The sequence below is a fragment of the Equus przewalskii genome, chromosome 14 (genome assembly GCF_037783145.1).
Source record: "Equus przewalskii isolate Varuska chromosome 14, EquPr2, whole genome shotgun sequence".
NCBI lineage: Eukaryota > Metazoa > Chordata > Mammalia > Perissodactyla > Equidae > Equus > Equus przewalskii.
The window spans coordinates 74,492,273-74,518,235 of record NC_091844.1 but is presented as its reverse complement, the minus strand read 5'-3'; the positions used below and the strand labels follow the sequence as shown (position 1 = coordinate 74,518,235).

Sequence of the window (25,963 nt, the reverse complement as noted above, 5' to 3'; positions counted from 1 at the left end):
TTAATATCCAGGCAGCCAATTCTAACCGTGCCCTCACTGTCCAGCCTGGGGACTGGCAGGAAATAGGCACTCGGTGTTTTCAGTGTTTGTTGAACAAATAAATGATCTGAAGACTTTGTTTCAGCCTCCAAACCCTTCGAGCACAATGTGTAGAGGAGAGTAGAATTCACTTTGCAGGGGCCCCCGGAGCCCGCAGTCTCTGCCCCACCCGCAGGTGCAGGGCCTAGAAGGACACACCTGAGTCTAACGTCAGGGGTTGGCCTGCACCCAGGGCCAGAGAGCAGCTCAGGTGCCAAGGGCCCCAGGTGGGGAGACCTGTCATGGAGGGGCAGCTGAGGGGCTGGGTGGGGGTCAGCAGCCCGGACCAGACTCTGGGTAAGGAAAGGGCAGCTAGACACTCTCAGAACACGGGAGTTCCCGCAGTGCCCTGCACTTCTCAACCCCCAGGAATCTCTCTAGTTTTTCCCTATTGTGTAGACTTTAGACCTTTGGCACTTGAGTGGATCTGTTAGTGAGTTTTCAGGAGTCACACGACAATGAGCAAACAGCTAGCAAACTTAAGACAGTAGTAGGGAGCCTCGTGTCCTTGAGGAAGGGAATGATCGAGGGGCTGGGTAGGAGAAAGGCAGAGAGCCCCGGGAGGAGGTGAGATGCTGCAGGCCTGACACACAGCTGCAGGAGGAGGGCACAGGGGGACACAGCCTCCCCTTCCAGCCGAGGGACCAGTGCTAACCCTGCTGTTCTTCACCAAGCCACAGCACAGCCCAGAGCCAGCCTCCTCCCAAGGAGGTCACAGAAAAGGACATGGCCAGGCCAAGAAGAGACTCAACCACCACCACAGCCCAAAATGACAAGTACTGTTTATTACAGTTACACGAACGGGCCAGCCACAGGCTCGGTGCCATCCCCTGGACCAGCAGAGACGAGCATGGTCACAGACCGCTTCCCCACCCCCCGAATCGTACCCAGTCATACACTCCGGGCAGAAAGTCCCAGTGTCGAACACAGGGCACAGGTTCCCTTCATTTGGCAGTGCACCTCTCTTAGTCACAGATGGCGCCCGCCTCTGAGCGGCCCACAGAGCCCCTGGAACGTTGTCAAATGAAATAAGCAAGCACGGGAGCTCCCAGGAGCCCTGGGCCGGGGCCTCCGGGCCTAGCAGAGGTGTGAGAGGAGGACTGTGCAAGGGGTCTGAGAGGGGGGCCTTGGCTCCAGGTCTCCGAGGGGCCACGGGCCTCAGGTCAGGGTGTGCTGGGCCATCACAGCTTCTTCAGCCACTTAGGAGACCGTGCTTGGAGCTTGGCAACACAGAAACTGACATCAGGCCTTATATAACCTTGGCTGAACCTACCAAAAGCCACAATTTTAGCAAAGACAACAAAAAACAAATCAGAGGGACTCTGACCCCAGAATCCCTCCCCACGGGAAAGAGGAAGGCACAGAGCTTTGAGCCAAGTTTCCCCGATATCATTGGTATTTCGAGAAAAGGCTGGTCACGTCCACACAACCAGCACAGAGAGAAGAAAAGGGAGTGGAGTTCACACGACTACTTTATATTAAAGTTTATTACATTTGGAAAATCTACTGTACAGGGAAAAACCCATTGGATTAAGTAGAGTTTTGCCAAAAGCAAAAGACTATCACTCTTTGGAACATTCCTGATTCCAGCCCAGGGCAGGGCCACAGGAGCTAATCACAGGTGAACCTGGTTCTTCATGGAGCAGCTCAGTGCCAGGTGTGCCCAAAACCCCTCTCATCACCTTCCAAGAGAAAGAGTCCAATAGCCCAGAGGTGGCGCCAAAGGAAGCGCCCAGGCTGCGGGAGATCCCCTGGGCCCTGCCACCTCTCCCACCCGACAGTCCTCTCCCCTCGTACCCCAGCCTGAGGCACCAGGACTCAGTTCTCACACGGGCTTCTCAACATTGATCGCAGCAGCCCAGGCCACCGCCGTGGCCCTGAGTTCGTGGACATGGGCGTGATCACTCAAAGAGGTGACTGCCCGTGGCAGCCGGGATCGGCCAGCCCACCAGTGGGGCCAACTGATAGACATTCCATACCCTGTTGCATACTTGAGCGACGAACTCAGAGACAACACACAAACAGCCTATATGTTGGCTTCCAGATTTGGTTCTTCTAGTTAAAAAAAAAAAAAAAAGTCTTCTTAACCCTGACACTGTCTCCTGACCAGAGATGAGGGAAGCAGGATGGGGGGTAACCAAATCAATTTAACTTACGTCAGAAGTAACAAAGTCTACTGGGCTATGAACAAAGAAACTAGAGGAAACATGTGCAAAAACAAGTGGATATCTAAACGAGACTTCCCCACAAAGCAAAGTGAACTCTGACGGAGCCCGGAACTCCTCTCCCTGCCACTCAGCGGTAAACGCCCCCGAGACTGTTGGTCTCTACCAGTAAGTGCTACAGATGTGCCAGCCCTCAGCCCTCAGCCCGAGCATCTCCCAGACACGCGGGCCATCCAGGTCCAAAGAAGTGGGGGCCCCTTTCTCTCCAGAGCTGGGCCTGGGGAGGGTCTGCTCCTGTTTGGAGAAACTGAGTCAGAATGGTGAGATGCCAGGTGCTGGCTGCGGTGGAAAGGTCATACACGAGAAAGCCCTCGCGCCAAGTCTCCAGGCAGAAGTCAGAGAAGCAGAGGAGAGCCCCCAGCGAGCCCCGGCACTCGGCGGGCAGGGAGCTGGCTGGGGGGGCCGGGAGCGCTGGGGAGGTGGCATGGCGGCAGGGGAGGCAGTGCCTGCAGTTCTTCACGGAAGAGGCAAGTGGGGGCCTAGCTGAGTGGCAGGGAGAGGGGGAGAAGTGCTCCCCCGTCAGGCGTAGAACTCCTCTTGCTTGGTGGGCTTCTGGTAGGCCCCGCCGTTGGCTTGTTTCGGCTCCTCCAAGGAGTAGCTGCCCTCATCTTTCTTCTTCATCCGGTACAGCATGAAACCCACCAGGCACACAGCGAAGATGAGCCCCACGAGGCCTCCAGCAATGACCCCTGGGGTGGGCAGACAGGCCAGCTCAGCTCAGCTGCTCCTGGGGCTGAGCAGCAGTCCCTCCCCAACCGGGCAGCCCCAGAGGTGGCCTTGGCTGTAGCCAGCCCCACACCAGGGCTAACGACAGTCCCCCACCCCAGAGCAGCAGTTGCCCCTTCCCCACCCACCTGAGAGCAAACTCACCTCCCAGCACTTCCTTCCTGTCCAGGAGGCCCTGTGAGGCCCCCGCAGCCTCAGGATCCACTGGGGGCTCCTTCCGCTGGTCAGGTTCCACTGCAGCCCCGGCTGTGCTCTCCTCCGACATGTCAAAGGTGAAGTCCTAGGGGCGGGCAGAGACAGGATCAGGCTGGGGTAAGCCACTGATAGCAGCAGCATCCAGTTCGATTTCCAAACCCAGAAGCAGTCCCTGGTCACTGCTGCCACCAGCTCAGACACACCCAAACCTGGACCTCTGGACCCCAAAGCCAGGCCCCTCTTGCCACATCGCACTGGGCCCTGGCTGGACTGTGGTGGAGATATCCCACCAAGTGATATAAAGCACGTTTTCATCTGAAAATAAATAGACTAAAATGACACTATATGATGACACTATGAGATAAAAAATAAGACTTGTTAGTACTTTTACACTTGCAGCAGGCGCCTTGCTTAAGTCTAAGTTTGGAAAGCCTTCTTTTCAGTGCTCTTTTTTTTGCCGAGGAAGATTTGCCTTGAGCTAACATCCACTGCCCATCTTCCTATTTTTGTATGTGGGCCGCTACCACAGCATGGCCACTGACAGATGAGGGGTGTAGGTCCACACCCAGGAACTGAACCCCGGCCGCTGAAGCACAGCATGCCAAACTTAACCACTAGGCCACTAGGCTGGCCCTTCAGTCATCTTGAAGGACTCTTTTGCTCTGGTCTCATGTTCAGTCTGTCCCACCCTGGGCTGGGCCCTGGGGGCAGAGGAAAGTGGGAACCTCATGAGACTGTCTTCACGGTGGGAAATATGACATGCTCACAGGGGGCTGGGTGTGCCAGAGGGACCAGATCATCTCACCCTGACGCACTGTGCTCTGCCGGGCACTAGGAGCCACCCCATCCGGCCACCCCACGTCCCAGGAAATACAGATGACTCCAGTGGGCAGACACTCACCTGCTCGCCAGAGCCCTCTCCTGCTGGAAGCTGGGTGGAGGCTCCATCCTCAGCAGCCTTCTCGGTGGCAGAAGGACCTCCATCTGCCACGCTGGGAGGGTGAGGGTCAAGCAGCTGGTCAGGTACTACGGGAACAGAGGTCTTGTGGTGGTCAGGCTGCACGGCCCTGTGTGGATGGAGTGTGCCAGGCCCCTGGGCTGTGGTGGCCCTTGCCGTCGATGCCCGGTGGGTGGTTGGGTGCAGGGTGGTCTCACTGGGTGGGTGGATGGTCTCCTTCTCCTGGGTGGTAAAGCCAGGCTCCACCCCTGACAGGTACACCACCGCTCCCTCCTCAGGCGCCGCTCTGGCTGGCACGATGGAGGTAGAGGCGGCGATGGTATCCGTGCTGGTGGGCTCTGGAGCCGTGGGGATGGCCGTCAGGACACCCACGTCCTTCTGGACAGCATGGGTCTGCTTTGACAAGGTGAGATCTTGCAGGGCACCTGCAGGGCCAGAAGCAGAGGTGGCTGGGGTGGGAGAGGCCCCAGAACATCTAGACCAGCCAAGCTCAGGCTGTGAAGAAGGGCTGGGCAAGGACCTGCGGCTCTGACTCCCAGGCCAGTAGAGCAAACCCTTCCTTTCGTGAGAAGCTGTGTCCCCTGGAGTAGAACCAGCTGAGGGTAAACTCGACTTTGGAAAATGGACAAGGAGAGCTGCCCTTTCCTGCTGCAAGCACCCGGGGACAGCCTGGTCTCTGGAGCCATTAGACACCACGTTCATCTGAGAAGGAACTTTCCCTCTGACTTCTGACGCCCACTCCCTGGGTGGGAGCGTCCTCAGGGGCCTCATCCCCAGGACACACACCTCTCTGGCCCCCTCTCTACTCTACTTGCCCTCCCCTCAGAAAGGCCTAGGCTCCCAAGAACAGAGGCCTGTGCCCTACCTCCCAGCTCCCAGCCTAGCCCACTTTCCCCATGATGGCCTCGACCCTCTTTTTGAGGAAGATCAGCTCTGAGCTAACATCTGCTGCCAATCCTCCTCTTTTTGCTGAGGAAGACTGGCCCTGAGCTAACATCCATGCTCATCTTCCTCTACTTTATATGTGGGATGCCTACCACAGCATGGCCTGCGAAGCGGTGCCATGTCCGCACCCAGGATCCGAACCAGCGAACCCTGGGCCGCTGAGCGGAGCGTGTGCACTTAACCGCTGAGCCACTGAGCCAGCCCCTCGGCCCTCTTCTGAGGTCCAGCTCAAGAGCACCTCTTCTGGGACGCCTCCCTGACCACTTCCAGCTCAGGGATTCCGCTCCCCCAGGGAAAGGGGCCATAGTGCAGACAAGGGAACATTTATCGCAGATCTACACCCCACCAGGCTCTGTGCTGCCTTACAGCTCCCAACAGCCTTATGAAGTCAAGATATTATTCCCATTTTATAGATGAGGAAACAGAGGCTTGGAGAAGTCAAACCACCTTCCAAAGGTTGCCCAGGGAGTTAAAGAGGAGAATATGAGCCCAAGTCTGTCTGTAGCAGGTGGCCCCCGGGGCCTCCTGGGACCCAGAACACTCATGCCTCCACCCAAACACATTTTCTTCTTGCGGTGTGGACCCCGTTTCCTTCCCCAACATCACCCTTTGGGCCCAGTGGGGGAGCTGTGGGACCACGGCCCCCAACCCACAGCCTGCTGCCAGCTCACCTGCACCTGAGCCAGAGAAGTTGTCAGAGTCATCCCCAGAGCCGTCCTGATCTTCAGGGGGCACATTTGTGGCCACAATTTGCTGGAAAAGGATCAGAAAAGGGTATGAGTGGAGCCTCAGCTGAGCCCTGCTATTCCAGGGTCCCCATCCTAGCCAGCTGAGTACACTCCCCCTACGCTCACTCAGCACAGGAAGAAGGCCCTCATATGCGGCTTCAGGACCCTCAGCTCGGGCAGTCCTCCCACACATTCCCTAAGGCTGTGACAACACAGCTCAGTGCTAGGTGCTGGGGGTGCAGAAACACACAAGAAGGGGCACCCCAAGAAACTCAGATGGGTGACGGAGCCCCAGACCTCACAGGGGAGCAGACAGAAGACACCATCACTGGGAACACAGGCTGTGGCCCCCATCAGTCCACCCCACATTGAGAAATCAGGTCGTGGGGGCCACTGGCCAGGGAGCTTCAGGGTCCAAGATTGCCAACTCTGCCCCACTGAGGAGCTTTCAAGAGCCCCAGGAACAATCCCACAATGAGCTGGCTCCAGAGAGGCAGCCTCCAGGCATGCTGGGCACCAGGGTGTGGACAGCGAGGGCCCCATGTGGGGAGGGGGCCGGGGTGAGTTGTCTATGCTGAGGCAGGTCTGCCCACACAGGACAGCCCCTGGCCTGGCCACGATGCTCCCTCCCACAGCCAGTCTGTTTTCTTAGCCACAGGAAGGACTGGGTCCAGGCCCACTTGGGGAAGGAAGGACGGGGCACCCATCAGGCTGGGGACGGATGAGGCTGATCTAGAAGAGGACCTGCACTAAGGAGGCATCAACGAATGGGCTGTAGGCCTGGAACGGGCCCTGTTTGCCAACAGCCACCCCAGGAATGCTGCCTGCCTGGTCCAGCCCCGAGAAGCTGCCAGCGCAGAGTGCAGACACATTCCCGAGGCGCGGCTGTGCCAGCGGCAGAGCCGGGGTCTGGGGCCAGGAGGAGGCGGGACACACTACACACAGCCAGCAGGCCTGAGCAGAAGCCCTGGGGGAAGGAGGGACCACCCCTGACCCCAACACTGGCTCCAGGACAGCGGGTGGGGAGGGAGGACCCAGCAGCCAGGTGGCAGGAGGGGTGGGAGTGTCCTGTCCAGCAAGGAGACTAACCAAAATGACCCTGTGACCCAGTCCATCTCGATAGGGCCCCAGTGTCAGGGGTCAGAATAAAGAACAAATGAATGAATGAAGCAGAACACACTGTTCGGGGCACATGGCTTTAGAGATATCCTGACCTCTGCCACTTACTAGCTGAATGGCCTTGGGGACATCACTAAACCTCTTACGGCCTCAGTCTCCCCATCCATAAAGTGGGGCAATAATAACACCTACATTCCAGGATTGTTGCCAAAACTCAATGAGGTTATGCCCTTAAAGAACCCAACAGAGCCTGGCACGCAGTGAGCGCCCCACCAACGGCAGCAGCTGCTCGAACGCTCAGCACGGGGAAGAGGGTCTGGGGCCTGTCTGTGAAGAGGTGGGATACAGGCGGGGAGGGTTTCAGGAGAGGGGGCAAGAAGGAGCGGGTTCACAGACGCTCTATGCAGGCCCCGCCCAAGGCTGGGCTCCAGGGAGTGGGGCCTCCTCAGGCCCAGAGGCCTTGCCAGGTCCGGGCCACAGGCCACAGGGCCTTGGCTCTTGAGTGGAGCAGAGCAGGGAGGGACAGACAAGACCTTTGGCTCCTGAGGCTGCCTGGCGCAGAGCTGGACCAGGTGGGGGCTCCTCAGGGCCCAGGTCAGAGAGAAGCTTCAGACACGTGTAGAAGCCACAAGGCTAGAAATACCGCTGCACTTCCTTTGAAACTACAAAACCCAAACTGTACTTCTCTCACCCCCAGGAAAAGGGTTTGGGCCTCAGAAGGGCCTGTCTGAGCCGTCACGGCCCATCTACAATGAACAGTCAGTCCCTAACCTCTACCCACACCCCGAGCCACATCCTGCCTATACTGTCCCAGGTGGTGTTTCAAATACCTGGCCTGCCTCCATAGAGCTCCAAAGCGGTCCCTACCCTCCCCGACCCTGTCCCCCTTTAATAGCAAAAGAATACTGTGTACTAGGCAGGAGCAGCGTGGGTACCCGCACGGCCACATACTCCCATCCCAGGCCCATGGCAGAATGCTCCTGACAGGGCAGCAGGCTTGGTGAGGACAAGCATCCAAGGGACCCCCAACACACAGTCACTGAGACCCCGCCTCACCCTCGCCCAACCGCTCCTGCCCGGGGAGGCCCTAGGGGCTGAGCATCTTTTCCATGCACCGACTCTCCCCTGGAAAGACAGCTCGCCCTGGAGCAGCCATCAGGGCTCCAACCAGACCAGCCTCAGCTGCAGAAACCAGAGTCATCGGGTCAGCCCTATTTCACTGATGAGGGAACTAAGGCCTGCAGAAAACTCAGTGCACTGGGGACCCTGTCAGCCCTGGAGGCCCTGCCCAAGACCCAGGGAGGCCCAGCCTCTCGCCTACACAGAGAAGCCCCAGCAGGTTAGCAGATTCCCAAGAGCATGGCCTCTCTCACGACTAGATCAGACTTTCGATCTGTCCAGTCCCTAAAATCAATTTGTTTCCTCCTCTCTGCTGGCTTATCCCTCTGTGATCTTATTTACACAACAAGCTCTTAAGCAAATGCTTTCTCCACTGAAACCAGCTCCCAGGCCTCAGGGCAGCCTCTCCCCTCTCAGGGCTGGGTCTCTACCTAGGGGAGGGCCTGTAGTGACCTCTTGAATCTCGTCCAGCTTGAACCTTCGTGACAGCCTCAGCTCCCTGGGGAGGACACTGGCAGAAACTGCTGAGTGAACTTGGATCAGCAGGTGCCGCTGACTCTGGGGTTTTGGGTGAGATTTTGGTTTCACTCCGCAGCCCGGCTGTGCTGAGAGCCTGTGGCCAGCTGCCTCCAAGGCCTCACGTGGGCTCTCCTCAGCCTTGCCTCCCACCTGGGTCCTTCCAAGACGGCTTGGCCATGGCTCAGGGCTGCTCGGGGACACCACCACCTCAAGCTGCCTTGGAAGGGCAAGACAACCCAGCCCACACCTTTAGTGGGGGCACTTGACCTCTGCAAGTCCCAGAAAAATCAGCTTTTCATACAACAAAACCCTTGTGCTAAGTCAGGTCTAAACTTCCACACGGTCAGTTTGCTCAAAGCAAAGGCCAATTTGCTCCCTCCCCACCCGCAGCGCAGAACCCTGGAAGCCCAGCGCCTCAAAGGTCAAGCCAGGTTTGGCTCCAGTGGGTTTGGGGGTCGTGCTGCAGACACATGGAGGCTGGGGAAGAGGGAAGATAAAGAACACTCAACCCATCTCCATCTCTACCACACCAGTCTCCTGGTCACGGGGGGCTGTGTGGAAGGACCGAGAGAGGGGACCTGAGTCGGGGCTCTGGCGTGGCAGGAAAGAGCGGTGAAAGGAGGGAGATCTTCTCTGACCTTAGAAACCCTTTCCACCATTCCCCCTTGACTTGAGGCAGGCAGGGCTGGGATAGCATCTCCCACAGATAAGGAACTCAGCCTCCGAGAGGATGAGGGACTTCTCGAGGCCCCCAGACAGTGGCAGTGTCTGCAGACTTCCGGCAGTGCTTGCTCTCCTCACCTGCCATCTGTCCCTCCCCAGCCCGGAAGGACCGTCTTCCCTGGCTGGCCCGTCTGTTTTAAGGGAAACTTGCCTAAAGCTCCCCCCGACGACTGCAGGTTCCAGGAGCCAGGGGATGAGAGTCATCAAGTAAGAATTCCCGACCCCTGCCCCAGTGGCCGAGGGACCGAGGTGCCCGCCCGCACTGCGCTTGAGGGTGCAGAGAGGATGGCACGGACAAGCACAAGGTCAGGGCTACCAGGGGCTGAAGTCTTCACCATGCTGCTGCCAGCCATTCCCAAGAGCAGGTCTGGAGTCTGTGGGCAGAGGGCTGGCAGAGAAGCTTCAAGAAGGCGGCTTCAAGCCAAGTCCCACCAGCTTGCATCCTGCACGGGCCATAACGAGGGCCACCCTCCTCAGGAACCTCTGTGCAAGCAGAGCCCTCGCCCTGGCCAGCCGAGCGGGCCTGGGGCTGTGCTGCAGCATTCCTCCAAGACACCTTGGGTGTGAAAGCTCCTTGGCAGGGTCACAAGTCAGGACACCAGTGAGCATCTGAGTTCAAGTGAAGATGGGGGACCCAGGGACTTCCAACTCCAGGCTGACCAGAGAGGTTCCCGGCCTGCACCGCCCACTGCATCAACCCACAGGCACCAGGCATGAAGACCAGGTTTCCAACCCCCGACACCCTGAGCCACTCACACGTGGCACCTGCTGCTTGACTTGAGTAACGGATAAAACACAGATCCTTTAAAAAGCATTACTGAGTTCAAAGAATCGTGTTGCTTTTTTAACCAAAACATGCTAAAAGCACAATACTGTGTAAGGAGGTCACAGACTTTGATATTTCACAGGGCCCTCAGTGTCAAAACTTGGGGGACTATCATTCAGGGGCTTTGAGGAGAAAAGAGGGTAAGAAATGGTCTGTCCTCGCCCTGGTGAGGTCCCAGGGCAAACAGCCACGCACCCACTCCAGGAGGCTTCTGGAAGGAAGAGCTGCGGAGACTGGGCCACAGAGGGGCACCCTATGGTGGACACTAGGGTGGAGGCTTGAGGCCCCCAGGCAGACCCCAAAGAGGATAAGACCACACTCAGCCCTGAGTCACTAACTTTGGCAGCGCTGAGGGCATCCATGGTGGGGCAGCCTTTGCAGTGTCAACTGGTAAAGGGAGGTTTAGGCCTCTGTTGGTCGTAACCGCCCCAGTGTGGTGACAGAAGCGCCGGCTGCTCCAGTAAGGGCCGAGACACTGACTCCACAAGCCCACTAGTCATGCAGGAAGCCAAGGGTAAAGACTGCCCCTGAACAAAGGCAGCCAGCCTTGGTGCTGGCTCTGGGGCTGATGAGGAGGGGGCCCCAACTTGTTGCAGGAGCCCTGGCTGTGGGGTCACCAGCAGGCGTTCCCCATAGTCACGCAGGATCAATGCCCATCGAGATCCTGTGTGACAGGAGGTGTCCTCAGAAGGCTTAAAAAGAGATCCAGGGTCTTTTAGAAAATTTTACCCCCCTCAGTTCCTTGGTGAGATCCATGGATCTAAGGGACACAGGCTGATTCCGCCTCCCCCAGACTTCACAACTCTTGGGGGTGGAGGTGTCTGAGCTACAGAACTCCAGCCTTCACCCCACACCTGAGCATCAAGATGCCAGACTGGTCGAAGGTGACATCCAAACCGTCACCTGTGTCCAGGCTAGGGGCTCTCTTCTTGGGCGTCCCTAAGAATCACAAGGAGCCTGATCGAGATGAAGTCTTCTGAGCTCCATCCCTGACGCTGACTCAAGTGGCCTGGGGCAAAGGCCCAGGACTCTGCAAGTTGAACAAGCTCCCAGCTCCTGTATGCGGTCTGTAGACCGCTCTTGGAGAATAATAGTCTGGACAGGAAAAGGCCTGCCCAGGGTAGCCAAGGGGCTGGACACTGGGGAGGAGTGGAGAGTAGAGACCCCCCATTCAGGTCCCTTGACTGAGTCCAGTATTCAAAGAAGAGGCATCAAATAGCAACAGAGCCCCGTAAACAAGCTCTAGGGGCAAAGTGATCAAAGTGACCTCTGCAGACAGTATACGACAGTACCTGCCCAGTCTGTGGAACAGGCCTCACTGTGGAGCCGGGGGAACCGCTGAACCTCAAGAGGCACCCGATACCCAGCAGTGCAAGAAGAAGGAAGCAAAGAAAAGCAAGAGCCGTGTTTCCCTGAAGCTGGGCTGAGCCTCTGTCCTGCCAGGGCCGAGGACCTCCTTGGCACTCCAGGAGCGGTCTTCCCATCCAGCGGCTGGCCCAATGCAGTGACCTGGCTGAAACCAACAGACGCGAACAGGAGAGAGCTGCTGATGCTAAGAAGCCCGGGTGGATCCCCAGGTGAGGCCGACGGGCCGGGGAGGGCAGCAGGGGCTGCAGAGCCTTGGTGCCATCTTCCAGGGGTACCTGCCTGCCCGGGGTGTGGCAGGGGAAGAGAATGTTGCCAAACACCCAGCTCCACTCCTGTGGCCCACCTGGTGCCCTGAAGCAGTGGGCTTTGTGACTCTGCCATCCCTTGTGTCGAGGGTCATCTGCCTTTAGCTCTGGCTAACATGGCCTAAGCACGGACCAGAGGGGCCAGGTGGGTCAAACTCAAAGCATCTTGGATCAAGGATCTCAGGGAAAGGATCAGAACCAGAGATGTCAAGGGAGAAAGAGACCGGTCCCGGGTGGCTGCCCCAGGGTGAGGGCCAGCTCTAATGCTCCCTAGCAGGGTGACCTGGGCAGCTGTCTGCCTCTCTCTGCATCTGTTCCCACCTGGACAACAGAGGGGCTTAGCTAAGAAACCCTAAACTCCCTTGGGGCTCTGACAGGCCAGACTGGGATCTGGGAGCAGTAGCCCCGATTCCTTATCAGTGAGGCAGGGTGGTGTGTGAGTGATAAATTGGCCACAGCCAGCCATGCTGGGTGGGTGGGAGGAGCAGGACCAGGGCCCAGGAAGACACTGGGCTCCCTCCTGCCCCAGGATGTTGCAATGGTAGGAGACAAATCACTTCCTCTCCAAAGCCTTCTTTCCTAACTTGGGAGCTGCCAGGGAGACAGGCTTAGGCCACTGAGGCAGCACAGACCTCCTCGCTTTGGCCTCAAGACCCTGAAATCTCTCCCTCACTGAAGAGGCTCCCAGGAGGGAGGAGCCCCACCGGAGCCTGGGGGCAGTACCAGCATTTCCGGCCTGACAGGCACAGTGATTTATCTGCTCAGTGTCTCCACCAACCAAGTCAAGCAGGGACCTGCAGAGAGGGCTACGGGGGACGGCCCAGGGCGGGAGGGGCTGTGACCAGGCAGGTAAGCGGAGAGGGGGCTTCTTCTCCCTCCATCCTGAGAATGTCCATCCTTGAGGGCCCCAATAAGGCCCCACCCCTGTCAGCACTTCCCCTGGGAGGAGCGCTTTCAGGGGACCTCGTGGGCGTGCACCTCCACCCCCACATACACACACAGATCCATTCAGCTGTTCCCACACTGCCACTGGGAAACAGATCTCACTGCTCCAGGGCATTCCGGGGTAGATGGCACCTGGCTTTGGAGACCCCTATGCAGTAGCCTTTCCCATGGCCCTAAATGCCAGGGCTTTACAGGTGGGAAACCTGAGGTCAAGGTCACAGAGCCCTCCCCCTGCCCCATGCTTCCCCTTGGAAGACCCCCAGGGCCAGGCTGTGTTGAAGGAGGGGAGATGGAGGATCCTGGTAGCCAGCGCCAGCTGCGATCAATGCCCCCAGCACCTCATACCCAGCCCTCCACAGAGCTGGCGCCCGCCTCGCAGCCCGCCTGCCAGGACTTGTCTCCGAACAGGCCCAGCTGACGGCTGGGTGTGGGGCCGCGGGGCTGGAAGACCAGTTCCTCCACTTTCTCCACCTGCCAGAACCCGGGCCAGGCAGGGCAGGATTCCACCTGGGCGTTGAGCGAGGCCGCCCAGCCAGCCCCCGCGCCTGGTGCTGCCTGGGAGCCAGACAAGGGGTGGCCAGGGGAAAGTGACCAGAGCCGCTCTCGGGAAAGCCTGGTTATAGCCTGGGCTCTTTCCCAACCTAGTGGGTGACCTTGGAAAAGGCTCTGCCTCAGGTTGCCCATCTGTACAACAAGGGCTTGGCCGAGTAGAGGCAAGGGGGCTCCTCGTTCCAAGTCTGTGCCTGGGGAATCAAGGCCTGCTCTCGAGGGGCAGCCAGATGCAGCAGCCACAGCAGGCTGCCCACCTAAGGGGTGACGCACCATGAACCTGGTACTTAGCACGGGGAGGACCCAAGATGGCAACAAGGTGGGGGGCGGGGGAGGCAGGGTCTGATCACCCTGACTTCCCAAGGAGTGCTATGGCCTAGTCAGGGTGTGGACGATGTCCCAAATCAAGGTGACTCTGGGGATGGCAACTGGCAACCCACAGAGAGGGACAGAGGGGGCAGCCAAGGCCTCCAGAGCCTTGTCCCTCCAGCCCTGGCTGTCCTGAGGAGACAGCTAAGGCCAGAAGCTCCGTGCAGGATCCCCGTCAGCTCCCAACGAGGGCCCCTTGAACTGCTCTCTAGGTGATTAGTCCCCAACTCCACTGGCGTAGGGGCCTGACACCTCTGGCACATGGGCTTCTAGAGACATCCTCTCCCTGCTCTGGCTAAGTAAAGTGGCCTCAAGAGGCAGAAACTTGTAGCTTTAAGATACCTGCAGCCAGCCAGGGCTCCAGTTGTGTGCATATGGAGGGAGGGGGGTCACTTTATTACCCAAATCTCTCCCATCAGCGTCCCTGCGATTTCAGGGTATCCCTTGAAAATGAAAACGCTTCTGGGAGGCTAGTCACTCACACCAGAGTGAAAATCAGCTCCATATGGGGGAGAGGCTAATTCTGGAGCTGGGGCACTGGGGATGGGTAGGAACTATGGAAGACAGGAAAGGATTACAAAAGGGAGGCTAGAAGATGCCAAGAGCAAATTTTATAACTTGTTTCAAAATGTGGTCATCAGCCAACCCTGCACCCAGGAAAGAAAGACTAAATTCCCTTTGCTCCTATTTTGAGCCAGATGTTCATGAGTCCTCTTCCCACGTACAGGAGAATAAGGGGCTAGCCTGGGAACCTGCCTCTGGGATAAAGCACAATTCAGACCGACTAGGCACTGAAGCTGGAAGCCCAGACAGACACGGGAAGGGCAGAATGTCCCTGAAAGGGTCCCATGGGGGGTGCTAGGGCACAGTGGAGCTGGTACTTTCTGGCCTGAGTGATAGAGGGCAGAATTTTCTTTGAAGCCTGGGTCTCAGGAGGCTGGACTCACTCCCTGGATTGCTGGTGGGGCCCCAGCCTAAACGGGACCAAAGCAGCCAGGCCCCTTCACTGTCAGCCTGCCCTCCACCAGGGGACGTCTCAATGGCCGGGAGGTTCACACGGCCTCCAACGCCCAGCACTGAGCTCCCAGGCCCTAGCAGCATCTGCACACAGTAGGCACTAAGATGGCTGAAAGGGGGATATGGATGCAGCCCCAGTCTTAGGAGCTCGGCATTACCCCAGAAAGGGGAAATCACCATACCACCTCACCCAGGGCTCAGGGACAGTTGTGGCAATGGAAGGAAGAACCTAAGGATCTGCCCTGAGCTGGGAATCACTTGAAAAATAGAAATACCTGAATTAGGCCTTGGGAAAAAAACAGTAATCACAGCTACTTTATTGAGCACTACGTACCAAGTACTAGTCTAAGCTCTTTACCTGAATTAACGTAATCTTCACAGTAACCTTAGATTCTGGTACCATACCCATCTTATGGATGAGGAAATTGAAGCAAAGGGGACAAGTCACTTGTCCCAGGGACACAGCCACTGAAGCGCTAGAGAGGGTTTAAGGCCAGGCAGTCTTGCCCCAGCAGGCATGCTGTTACCCACCCGCCACAAGGAAGACTCATAATGAAGACCACAGGGCTGGCTCTCTTACCTCAGAAGGAAAACAGCCATCATTTCCATGGAGGCGGCACACGGCAAGTGCAGAGGGAAGAGGACCTACGGGCGGGGCCGCCTGGCCCAGCTCCCTCTCTGGGGCAACCTCCAATCTGCGTTTCTGGGCATAGGCCACTATTCCCCACAGCCAGGGGCCCTGCTTGCCTGGCCTGAGCCCCCACTGAGGTGCCCTGGTACCTGGGTTCATGGGCCTCCTCCCACCGCCTGCCAGCCCAGCCCACTCCTCCTTGGGTCAGGAGGCAGCCCCTGGCAGTGGCTCAGGAGGAGGAGAGCAAAGTCTGGCCTGCCAGTGAAGGCTCATTTATTTCTGAGAAGGGGCAAAAGCCATGTTTGCAGACCGTGTTACGGCAGCACACCGGGCTAAGACCAGCCAGCCATTCACAAAGAGGGACTACACACCCAGGCAGGGTCAGGCTGTACCCCTTCCTCAGCCACAGCCTCCGGGGGCTCTCCCCAGGGGTCTCCCCAAGTACAATGAGCCCCAAAGCTCTCTCAGACTTGCTACTCTAAGCTCCAGGCAAGGAGAGGGCTCCCAATCATGCCACATATTTTATTTCATTGGCTCTTTTCAAAAGCTCTCTGAGGCAGCATATGAAAAACCCCACTTTACAGACGAGGAAACTGAGGCTTACACGTAGGTGAAGAAACGTACCTGAGATTACAGAGGGAGGAAGTGATAGAAGCTGGATAAGATCTGGGTCGTTCAGACTCCCTATCCTGTGCTCTTTCCAGCCCCCACACAACACCTCTCTGCTCCGGCCTGAGGGGGAACTAACCAAGGCAGACTAACCAGCCAGGTCTGGGTCCCACCTTGCCTGCCCAGCCCCAAGGCTTCAGGACCCCAGGCTGGGCCTGGAACCCACCCCAAAGGCAGGCAGACCCAGGCATTCAGGCTCAGGCTGCTGCCGTTACACTGGGAGGAGAGGAGGAGTAGGGTGCCCACCAGATGCCCACCCAGCCCCTAGATGGATGTCTAGAAGAATGATCCTATTCCACAGGGGGCTGGAGAGGAGGGGGTGAGCTCGGGGGCTCTCTGCTTTTTGCACAATTCTCAGATCCCAGGATGCCTCAGCCACTGCTTCAAACTGACCCACGGAGACCTCGGGCCTGGCTTTCTGGCTTGAGTCTGCCCCAGGGAAACTTCTGCCCCTGTGGTCATCCCCCAGGCCCCTGCCCCCCACAGAGGCCCCGGGTCAGGAGTTGCCTGAGACGGGCAGAGAGGGGAGGTGGGGGCAGAGCCTGAGGACCTCACTCAGCCCAAGTGGGCCCACTCTCCTAGCCTGGCCACAGCTCGCAGGCCCTGGCCAGCCTGGAGGTCTTGCTGCCCAGACCCTCCCCAAGCCCCACCCTGAGGGGATGCAGTCACCAGGGACAGCAACACCACAGCGCAGGGGTTCCCCCAGGGAGAAGCTGGAGGGACGTCAGCCTCGATGACAGTCTCAGAGACTCCCAAAGCACCTGCAGCCTGGGGCCCTGCGAGCCCAAACCTGACCGAATATCCGTCCGGGACACTCCCCAGAGATGGGACCCCCAGGGCCCGGAGAGTTTCCTGGGCAGCAGGGATGCTGAGAAGATACCGGAGAGAAGAGCCAGTGCTGTGCTCCTGCCATGGGGCTGTCACAGTCAAGTCCCCACCCAGGTCGGGCGAGGCCCCGGGCAGCAGCGGCCAGCACAGGGCCAGAGGCACAGGAAGAGCAGGCCAAGTCCTCAAGTCCTCGTGGTGCCTGGCACGTGTACTGGGGGGACGACGAGTGCACCTCAGCCCTCTAAAATTTCCCTCCCACCTCTCCACGTCCCTCCCTCCCTGGGCCAGGTCCTCGAATCCTGTCTTCTCAGCCTCCTGAGGGGGCAGAAGGCACCCAACGAGGCCACTCTGGCCAAAGGACATGCCCGGGAGCCCCAAGGGGGAGGTTATGAATCGAGTCAACATCATTGTGGCGGGACAGTTCTCCTGACACCTTTGGAGATCAATGGTGTCCAAGAGTGGTCCCAGAGCAGAACTGGTGGCCTCTGTCACTCCTAGTGCCCCATCATGGGGACCTGCTTCCTTAACAATTCCCATGGCCAGAAAATGTCCTGCCTTACAGCCTGAGCTCCCGACTTGAAACTGCTATATTGTGGGACAAACCTTCTCAGTCTGCACAACCTTCAGATATCACTGTCCCTCTGGCCTGTCTGCACAGACCAACCAATCTTCCTGTCTGGTTTCAGTAAAGGCCACCTACCCTCTCCTGCATGTGCCCCTGCACAGGGCTGTACACATGGCAGGCGCCCAGGCTCTGGGCTGCAGATCCCATCCAACCAGGTAGGGCTCATGACCCCCCAGTGCTTGAGGCAGAACTCTCCTGGGGCAGGATCCACTCAGATGCCCACCAGTCCTGTGACATGGCCACCAGAGGTCACATATACCTCTGTGTATGACCTCCTGTCAGCCTCTCAGCCCCCTCCCCCCATTTCACAGATGGACTCACTGAGGCCAAGAGAGGCCCATGCACAGTCACTCAGCAGTAAAGAGGAGGGCCAGGGCTGGAAGCCAGGCCCCCAAGCCCTAGTCTGCCTCACTGTACTCACCCGCCCCATGCCTGGCACACAGTGGGCTCACAGTCAAGGCTGGTTGGGTGAGTCTCGGGGGAGGATCCGTGGGCTTGGCACCGTGACTCAGCTGACGAGTGGAGCGATAAACATGCCCGCCTTCCCCACTGCCCCAACCTGCCCGACACGGCTTCCGTTCCTGTGATGAGAGGACCTGGGGCAGGTGGCCAGGATGCCTGGGTGTGTGCAGAGAACACCACCTCGCCCCCATCCCCAGCCTGACCTTTCCCAGGGGATCCACCTCTGGTTCCCACACGGAGCTCTCAGTCCACCTCCTCCAAGCAGCCTGCCCTGACCTCCACCTCCACAGATGACCCCTCAGGCAGCTGGTGTTCCCTCGAGTCCCCAGAGGAATAATGGTGGGGGACCCTGAGCCCCTGCCAAGTCCCCCAATGCCACCTCCACCCTCCCCAGGACAAGGTCTCTCTGCAACCACATGGCTGTCACAGCTGAAGAAGGCAAAGGAGCCCTTGAGCAGATGGGGGAACTGAGGCACAGAGGGGCAATGACCTGCCCAAGCCACACAGTCGGGGGCTAAACTGGGACTAGGAAGGACAGGTGTCCTGGTTGCCCTTCTCTGCAGGAATAACTTCCACAGACTTCTAAAGCCAGGGACAGAGGTATGTCAGAGCTACAGGTAAAAAGGGAAGAGACTGCCAGAAAGGGAGGGAGAGAGGAAGACAGCTTCCTGGTTTCTGAGAAGGAAGTTGCAGACAGGTGGTGACCAGGTTTCCCCAAAAACTCAGACTGCAATCTAACCAGCAGGAAAGCCCAATGGGGAAATCGAGTCACGACCCCCCAGGCAAAGCCCAGCCATAGCTGCAACCCATGCTGTGGCCCACCACCCCACACCTATGTGTGTGTGTGTGTACACACATACCCACATATGGGTACACACGCACACACACACATGCTCACACGGCCTCTCGTGGGGCTGCAACCCTCAGGTGAGTCACGGGGAAGAGGAGTTTTTCCCAGGGCTGAAGGCCAGAGGGGGAGCTGCCTCTACAGATAACTAGGCGGCCCACAGAGCCATAAACGCCCAGAGGATAGAGCCCCTCAAGGGGATCCAGAAGCAGAAGGGGACGCATCTGGAATCCTCCCAGTTCACAAGTCAACAGGAAACATCACTGGGCAGATGACTGAGTCCAGGAGCAGGTCTAGCCACCAGGCTTCCCCTCTCCCGACCAATGGCCCCAGGCCCTGAGTCTGCCCACTGCACTGCCCTCCCCTGTAAGCTTGCCTCCCCACACTGGCAGGCCCTCCCAGGCTCCCCGGCTCCCTATCCCTGCCCGCATGACAGGCAGCAGGACAGGATCCAGAGGAAGCTTAGACCTTCCTCCCCCGCCACCCCACACCACCCCCTCCTTTGGGGCCCCAGCACCAAGCACAGGGGAGCTGACTAGGGGCCCCTATCCCGGGCTTGGGAATGCTGGGGACCTTCCAGTGCCAACTCCCCACCCAGTCTAAGCCTCCGGAGGACAGGCAGAAGGTACCATCACGCAGATAAAGCTAGGCCTTCCAGGGGGACCGTGGAGGGGCCTTCCCAGGTCCACCTGGAGCTGGAAGTTGCATAGTTGCTGAAGTGACCCTGAGCGCAGGGTCTTGCCTCCGTGGCCTCACCTCTGTGGCCTGCGCCCCCAATACACCTCCTTGCGTTGAGGGAGGATAGGCGTGCATGCCCTCCCTCGGCCTGTCAGGGCCCTCATGGCCGCCTGGAGGGAAGTTCCAGAAAGCAGCTCCCATCGAAAGCCCAACCTCTGTTGGAACAGCTGAGAGGGAAATGACACCGTGCTGAACCTGTTCCAGGGTGTGGGAGCCTGGCGCCGAAAGCCCTCTTTCCACAGACTCCCTTAATCCCATTCCTCCTCTCTAGACACACTTAGGCAGGCCCTTAAGGGGGGGCTTTCAACCCAAGACTCCAAAATTGGTTGTTGAAAAGAAGGAGGAAATCAGGAAATAGTTTGTTCTATAAAACTACCAGGGTTCTGGAACTAGAAATCATTTAACGACCACTTCCTCATGTGGCTGCTCCCGCAGCGGGACCTGGCGGTGGAGGGGCCCGCGGGTGGGACTTGGCACTGGAGCCAGGAGTCCTGGCTTCTGGTAACCCCACCTGTGCCACGGCGCTCGCCTCCCTGGCTTAAAAAAGGATATACTAATTCCACAAATGTCCCCCCAGTGCCCAAGATGAAAGTCAGTGCAGGCTGGCCGCTGCCCTGGGGGACCAATACGGGGGAAAGTATGCCCCTCTCCACTGCAGAGGGGGAGGTCAGGCCACTTGGCACCAAGCCAAGGAAGTTGGTCTTCGCATGGGTACCAGCCCTGGGTGCACACTCCCCACCCTGCCCTTGTGCGTCCCAGCGTTTCCTGACCTAGGCTTCCTGGGCATCCTTAGGGTTCTTGTCTGTCCCTAAGCAACCATCAGGTGACACCAACCCAAGCTCAGGACGCTGCCAATGCTCAGAGTTTGCCAAAAGGCACTGTTCAGGCCAGCTCAGCCCAGCCCAACGCCCCCTCCATCCAAAATATACACACCCGTGGTTCTCCGGAATGGAACAGCAAATACCTACTGGGGCTTTGCAGAGTTCAGCCAGCCCCATAGGCTAGGTTTCATGGGGCTGACTGGACAGTCCATCGACTTATTCATGCCATACACATGTGTACACACATACATAGTAATCCTGGTTCTACCACGATGGCCCCTTGGAGGGGCTCACTTCTACAGGCTTCATCCACAAAATGGGAACAACGACTCACACTGTAACGATTTGGGGTAACGATTAAATAAGAATGTAGGGAAAGCACTGAGCACTCGATAGTAGGCGTTCAGTGTCAGGTGACCCTAGTTATATCGACAGCTAACTTTCCTCTGGCGCTTTCATTACCAAACACTTTCACGCGTTCATTATGAAATGAACACGCAAATGACACAATGAGGACAGGGAGAACAGGTATGATGTCCGCTTTGCACAGGACATCAAGACTTGGAAGTGAAGTGACTCACCCGAGATGACGTGGTTAATTAGTGGCAGAGCCGAGCCTCGATTCTGGGGCTCTCCCTAACCCAAAGCTGTTTCTAGCCTGCCAGGCGGTAGGGATGTGCTAAGGCGGGGACACTAAATCCAAATATGGCATGGTGGAGAGACGGAGACAGGAGCCAAGCTAAGAACGCGCACCCTTGCCAGTCAGGATTTATAGTGAGTTAGCCTCGCTAGGTCCAGGCCACCCATGACTGGCAAGTCACTTACATCTCAAGTCAGGTGGAGAAACTCGGAACATGGGGTCAACAGGTGCTTCCTCCCAGAGGTCATTCACATCTGTTTACCGAGGGAGCCCGTAAGCACCTCCCTTGACAGCCTCTCTGTCATTCTAGGTACTAAGCAGGGATACTGCAGGGGTCCCAGCTGGTCCATGAAGGCACCAGATGCACATATCATAGACCATGAACATGACTCACAGGTGAGACCCTTACTCAGAGCTGAAAACTCTTGTCTTAGAAATAATTCTAAAGGATCTGATTCATTTCTTAGCGCTGCTCGAGAGAAGCGCAAATTAGAACTCAACTGAAAAGCTGCTTGCTACACTTAGGCACACACATGCCTCTTTTGGCTGCTATCGGACAGGATGGAAGACGGAAAAGAGCAAATGAAATTTCCAAACGTAGCCACCTGAGGCACCGGGGCAAAGTGCTCTTCGGAGCTGGGTAAAGCCAGGAGACATGCCATAACCTAACACAGTGACAGTGACAACAATGAGAACCCGGCGCCGGAGAGTATGCTCTGTATTCTTTTGTTAATAAAGGAAGGGGAGCAAACATTTCAGAGAATCCTGCCCAAAATAAGAATACTTTTGAGAGTAATATTGATTCTTAGGTCATGGAAAAAAACCTGGATACCAAGGATCCCTCATTCCCAAGAGAATTCAGAATTCTGCTGCAGTAAAAAAAACATTCCTCTACAAAAGACTCCAAAATTTAAGCTTCTCATTAATTCTTTCCAGGCTCCTCTCCTTTCTTATCCCTCTCCTCACCAATCTGGGTTAATGAGATTTTACTGGACTCACCATGAGCCACAGGTAGAGACTTAAGCTGGCTCCACCCTCCCTGTGGAGCTGAAGCCAGGAGTGACATCACCTCTAGGAGGCTCTGAGCCCAGGCCAGGCGGTTAGTGCCTCCCCAACCCCCATCTGCCAGGCCCTTGGGAAATGTCTCTACTAGCCCCCATAATTAAGGCAAAAAGGGATTTTATGCCTTTCAAGAAAGAGAAGAGAGAAAGAGAGGAAAACAGCAAATAGCTTTCCAGAACAAGCCATTTTTCTTACATGACAGAAACAAAAGACCAAGGGAAATACACGCACACACAAAAACCCTTTCAGACAAACTTGTTCTCGTCTCTTGGGAGTGGTTTTGAGCCACCTCTGCCCCAGCAGGCTTCCCTTGCCCATTCAAAGTTAGGCGCCCAGGATTATGGCCTACCTCATGGTCCCCGGGAGGCTTCTGACCTGCTTCCCAGTGGGGCCAAAGTGATCTGTGGGAGAGGGCCAGATCTGTAACCTGTGGACACCTTCTCCCATTTAGGCAAACATTTCTTTTAGGAAGAGGGTGGAGGAGGCCTCTGGGACACCAACAGTAAGAGGGAGAGGACAGAGCTCGGAAAGAGAAGTGAAACTTTATAAAAGTTTACAGAGACTTTATAAAAGAAAAAAGAAAACGTAAGCTCCAAGCCAGAGTCTGATTCCGAAGCTTAGCGCTTTTGGGCTCGACTCAACCACCCCCTCTAGGAAGCCCTCCCACCATCCACTCTAATAAGCTTCCCTCCCTCTCTCCCTCCTTTCCCCCTTGAGACTCAACTGTCTCCTTGACCTTCTGTCTCCATAATGTGCCAAAGTTTCTAGGCGAGAAAAAATGCCATATACTGCAGCATCTGCCCTGCCCCAGCACACAGAAAACTCTGGGAGACGTGGCCACAGAGAATCCCAAATCCCATCTGCCTCCCCGGTATCAACGGGGGCTCTGGGATCCCAGCTCACAGGAATGCCAGCCTCACCCACAGCGGGGAGGGGAACCACCACCACCACTCCTCCCAATTCTGGCTAGAAACAGGTGGACTACTGCTGAGGCCCTGTCTTGGGCCTGGAGAGAGTGGAGCAGCCAGGTAAGCCAAGCGGCTCCACTGCCTTCTCCAGGGTATTAACCACAGTTCAAGGCACAGTCTGAGTCCCACAGAAGCCATAGCCTGAAAGAGCTGAGGAGGAGCCAGACGCCAGCTTCTTGGACCTGAAAGCCAGGAGTGCACTGGCGACCCAGCTCAGAAATCCCATCTTTCCCCACGTCCCCCCGGAGATACGCACCCCCCCTCCACACTCCAGCTCAGCAATTCAAGAGGGCTCAGGGACCCTCTCCTGGACTTCAAAATGCTTCCAAGCACAACAGTCACCTAGAAAGCAGGCAGAGCACTTCACAGATCAGCCTGGAAAACACTTCACCTGCGGCAGACCTGTAACATACCTCGAAGTTCTCAATTACTGGTACCTACTACTATTCTAGAGGGACCCGCTTACAGAGGGTTGACATTGCTAAGCCTCCTCCAAATGCCACAGGGAGGTACCTCCTCCCCCTCGGCTTGCGCTCCTTCCCTGCCCACGTGCCTCGCTTTGCCAGAGCTAGGGAAGTGGAGCCCTCGAGATGTGGTGGCGAGAGACGGCCACTTCCGGAAGGGGAAGAGCCCCTCGCTCTGCACCTCCCCTCTGCATCCCGGGGGATGGCCGGATGGCCGATCCGGCCCGCGGGGAGGACCCCGGGACTCTAGCACCGGGTGTGGCGGGTGGGGGTGGACATGGGCACCGGATGGCCAGCGCTGACACCTGGCGGCCACCCAGGTCCCAGCCCACGTCAGGCCCGGCGCTGCTGGGCGGTTCCCAGGAAAGGGTTACAGGGGCCAAGAACAAAGCGCCCCCATTGGGGAAGGCGGGCGAGGGGACGGCGGCTGGGGCGGGAGATCACTTTCTGGGGACCCTCGGGATGCTCTTGTCGGCCAGGTCTCTCTTTAGAGGAGTCCCACCCCTAGCCAAAGGTGGATGCTGGAGTCCTACCCAAAGGCCTCGCTCCAGCCTCGAGCTCCACGTTTGTCCCTCTTTTCCCCCAGCTCCACTGGGCGGGCCAAGGGACCCGCCTTCCCTCCGCGCGGCTCCAGCACAAAGCCGGGTCGGGGGAGGGGAAGAGCCACTCCGGGGTCCACTCGCGTGGAAGCCGCCGGCCCGCCCCGGCGGTGCCCAGCACGGGCACGCGCCCCTCCGCGGGCAGCACAACTTCAGCAGCCCAGAAGTTGGGTTCCTGCAGGTCTCTAGCGTTCTGGGGCCAACTTCCCGGAACCTCCTGGTGCCAGCTCGGCCCGGCTCCCCCAGGGCAGCAAACCGAAGGCCGAGGACCCCACCTCCGCCCGCCCGCCCGCGTCCCCCGCGCAGCCCTAGCCCTCGCCCTGGCTGCGGCTCCTTGGCAAACGCTCCTGCCCGCTCCCGCGCCGGCTCCGCTGCGCCCAAACTTGTCTCCGCCGAAGGGGCCGGGCGCCCGGGCTCGGCAGTCTGGTTTGAATTAGGGTCTGCGGGCGGGGCGTTGTGGCCGCGGTCACTGCATCCTCCCGGGTCACCGGCGGGGGGCTCGGCGGCCGCGGTGCCCGGGGTGACTGGGTGGGAGCCGGCGACCCCGGGCGCCGCCGCAGGCTGGCGGGCTCGGATGAACGTGGAGCCGTTTTTCATAGTTGAGCGCAGGGCCCCGGCGCAGGCTCCGCTCCCCAGGGCGCCCCAGTCCCCGGCCGGGAACGACGGAACCCGCGCGGCGCCCACCGACGGCGGAGACAATAGGGGCGGGAGTCCTGATTTCGGGGCTCGCGGTCTCCAGGCCCGCTGGGCTAGCGCGGGAAGAAGGGAAGTCCCCGTTTCCCCTCCCCCTCCACGTGCCGCCGCCGGCATCGGCGGGTCTGCAAGCCCCGGCTTCCCGCCGCCTCCCAGCCGGCCCCGGGCCGCACTCACCGGGAGGGCCGGCTGCAGGCGCAGCGCCAACGCGCAGAGCCAGAGCCAGAGCGCCGCGCGCCTCATGCTGCCCGGACCGGCGGCGGGAGCGCGGCGGGCTGCGCGGGTCGGGGCTGCGCGGCGCTGCGCGGACTGTGCGGGGCTCCGGGTCGGCTCGGCCGGTTGCGCTACGCGCGGATCCCTCGGGCGATGCCCAGCGCGCGGCTGTCCTAGGCGAGGGCTACGGGGTGGCCGGCTGCAGTCCGCTCTCTACTGCTGGATTCCTCTCCGGCTGCCTCGGCTCCCGCCCGCACCTCTCCCGCCGAGCTCCGCCTTATAATAAACCCACAGGCCCTAAGCCGTTGCAAAAACTAGCCCCCCACCCCCAGCTCACCAGGTCTCTGGGCCAGCCCCAGTCCCCACCCCCCTAGGACCCCGCCCCCTGAGCCACCCGGCCCGGCCCCCTCGGAACGCCCCACCCCCGGCGCCCTAGCTCCGCCTCCGCCCCGCGGGCCGGAGCCTCGCCTTCCTCCGGAGCCGTGGTCGATCCCAGCAGGCGCTGGCTCCCAGTGTTTCGGCTCCCCTGCTCCCGGGTGGTGGCGGCCCGGGCGGACCCGCTCCCTTCCCGGCCCAGGGTATTGAGGCTCGGTCCGGGAGAGGGGCGGGAAGGGTAGTAACTGGTCCTTGACTGTGCTGCCAGTCTGCAGCGCCCTCTGGGCGTAGACACAGAGCGCTCTCCAGGTGCGTTGGACTCCCAGATCCCGGCGGGAGGGACCACTTTCTGGGGCTCTATGGGGCCCAGAGGTGATGGGGCTTTAAACCGGTGGATCCCTCCCTCGTCTTTCCTCTGGCTGCCAATGGGGCTCCCTGCGTCCCCCCTTCCGCCAGCACGGGTTCCCACATGCGCTCTCGTGCTGCCAGCACTCCCCAAAGTGCTGGGAACTCAGGGCCTTACTTTAAACAGCTGGACACGTTCAGGAGGCTGTAAAAAAATTTTTAAAAGGAGTTTTCGATGTCTTTTTGTAGAAGACAATGCCCTCCCTCCT

The 25,963-nt window shown here is 58.6% G+C and overlaps 1 protein-coding gene across 4 annotated transcripts; it reads right to left on the bottom strand.

Annotated features, from left to right (window-relative positions):
* Nucleotides 1-840: 840 nt before the first annotated feature.
* Nucleotides 841-25,361, bottom strand: SDC1 (syndecan 1). 4 transcript variants are annotated; one of them, XM_070574345.1, is made up of 5 exons: nt 24,939-25,361; nt 5,799-5,880; nt 4,126-4,607; nt 3,174-3,309; nt 841-2,992 (listed from the first exon to the last, which is right to left on the bottom strand). In XM_070574345.1, the coding sequence occupies exons 1-5, from the start codon at nt 25,002-25,004 to the stop codon at nt 2,823-2,825; spliced, it is 936 nt and encodes a 311-aa protein (XP_070430446.1). In that variant the 5' UTR covers nt 25,005-25,361; the 3' UTR covers nt 841-2,822. The 4 variants fall into 4 exon arrangements, with proteins under 4 accessions (XP_070430446.1, XP_070430444.1, XP_070430447.1 ...); XM_070574343.1 differs by lacking the exon at nt 24,939-25,361 and adding an exon at nt 19,533-19,689; XM_070574346.1 differs by lacking the exon at nt 24,939-25,361 and adding an exon at nt 17,889-19,177.
* Between the last annotated feature and the right edge of the window lie 602 nt (nt 25,362-25,963).

What these genes read in the sequence shown, in the direction of transcription:
- SDC1 (XM_070574344.1), bottom strand. Translation starts at nt 15,504, where the DNA reads ATGAACCCAGGTACCAGGGCACCTCAGTGGGGGCTCAGGCCAGGCAAG. An exon ending in CTTCTCTGGCTCAGGTGCAG is followed by an intron (nt 4,608 to 5,798) that starts GTGAGCTGGCAG and finishes CTGGCCCTGCAG; the next exon opens with GTGCCCTGCAAGATCTCACC. An exon ending in CAGGAAGGAAGTGCTGGGAG is followed by an intron (nt 2,993 to 3,173) that starts GTGAGTTTGCTC and finishes TGCCCACCCCAG; the next exon opens with GGGTCATTGCTGGAGGCCTC.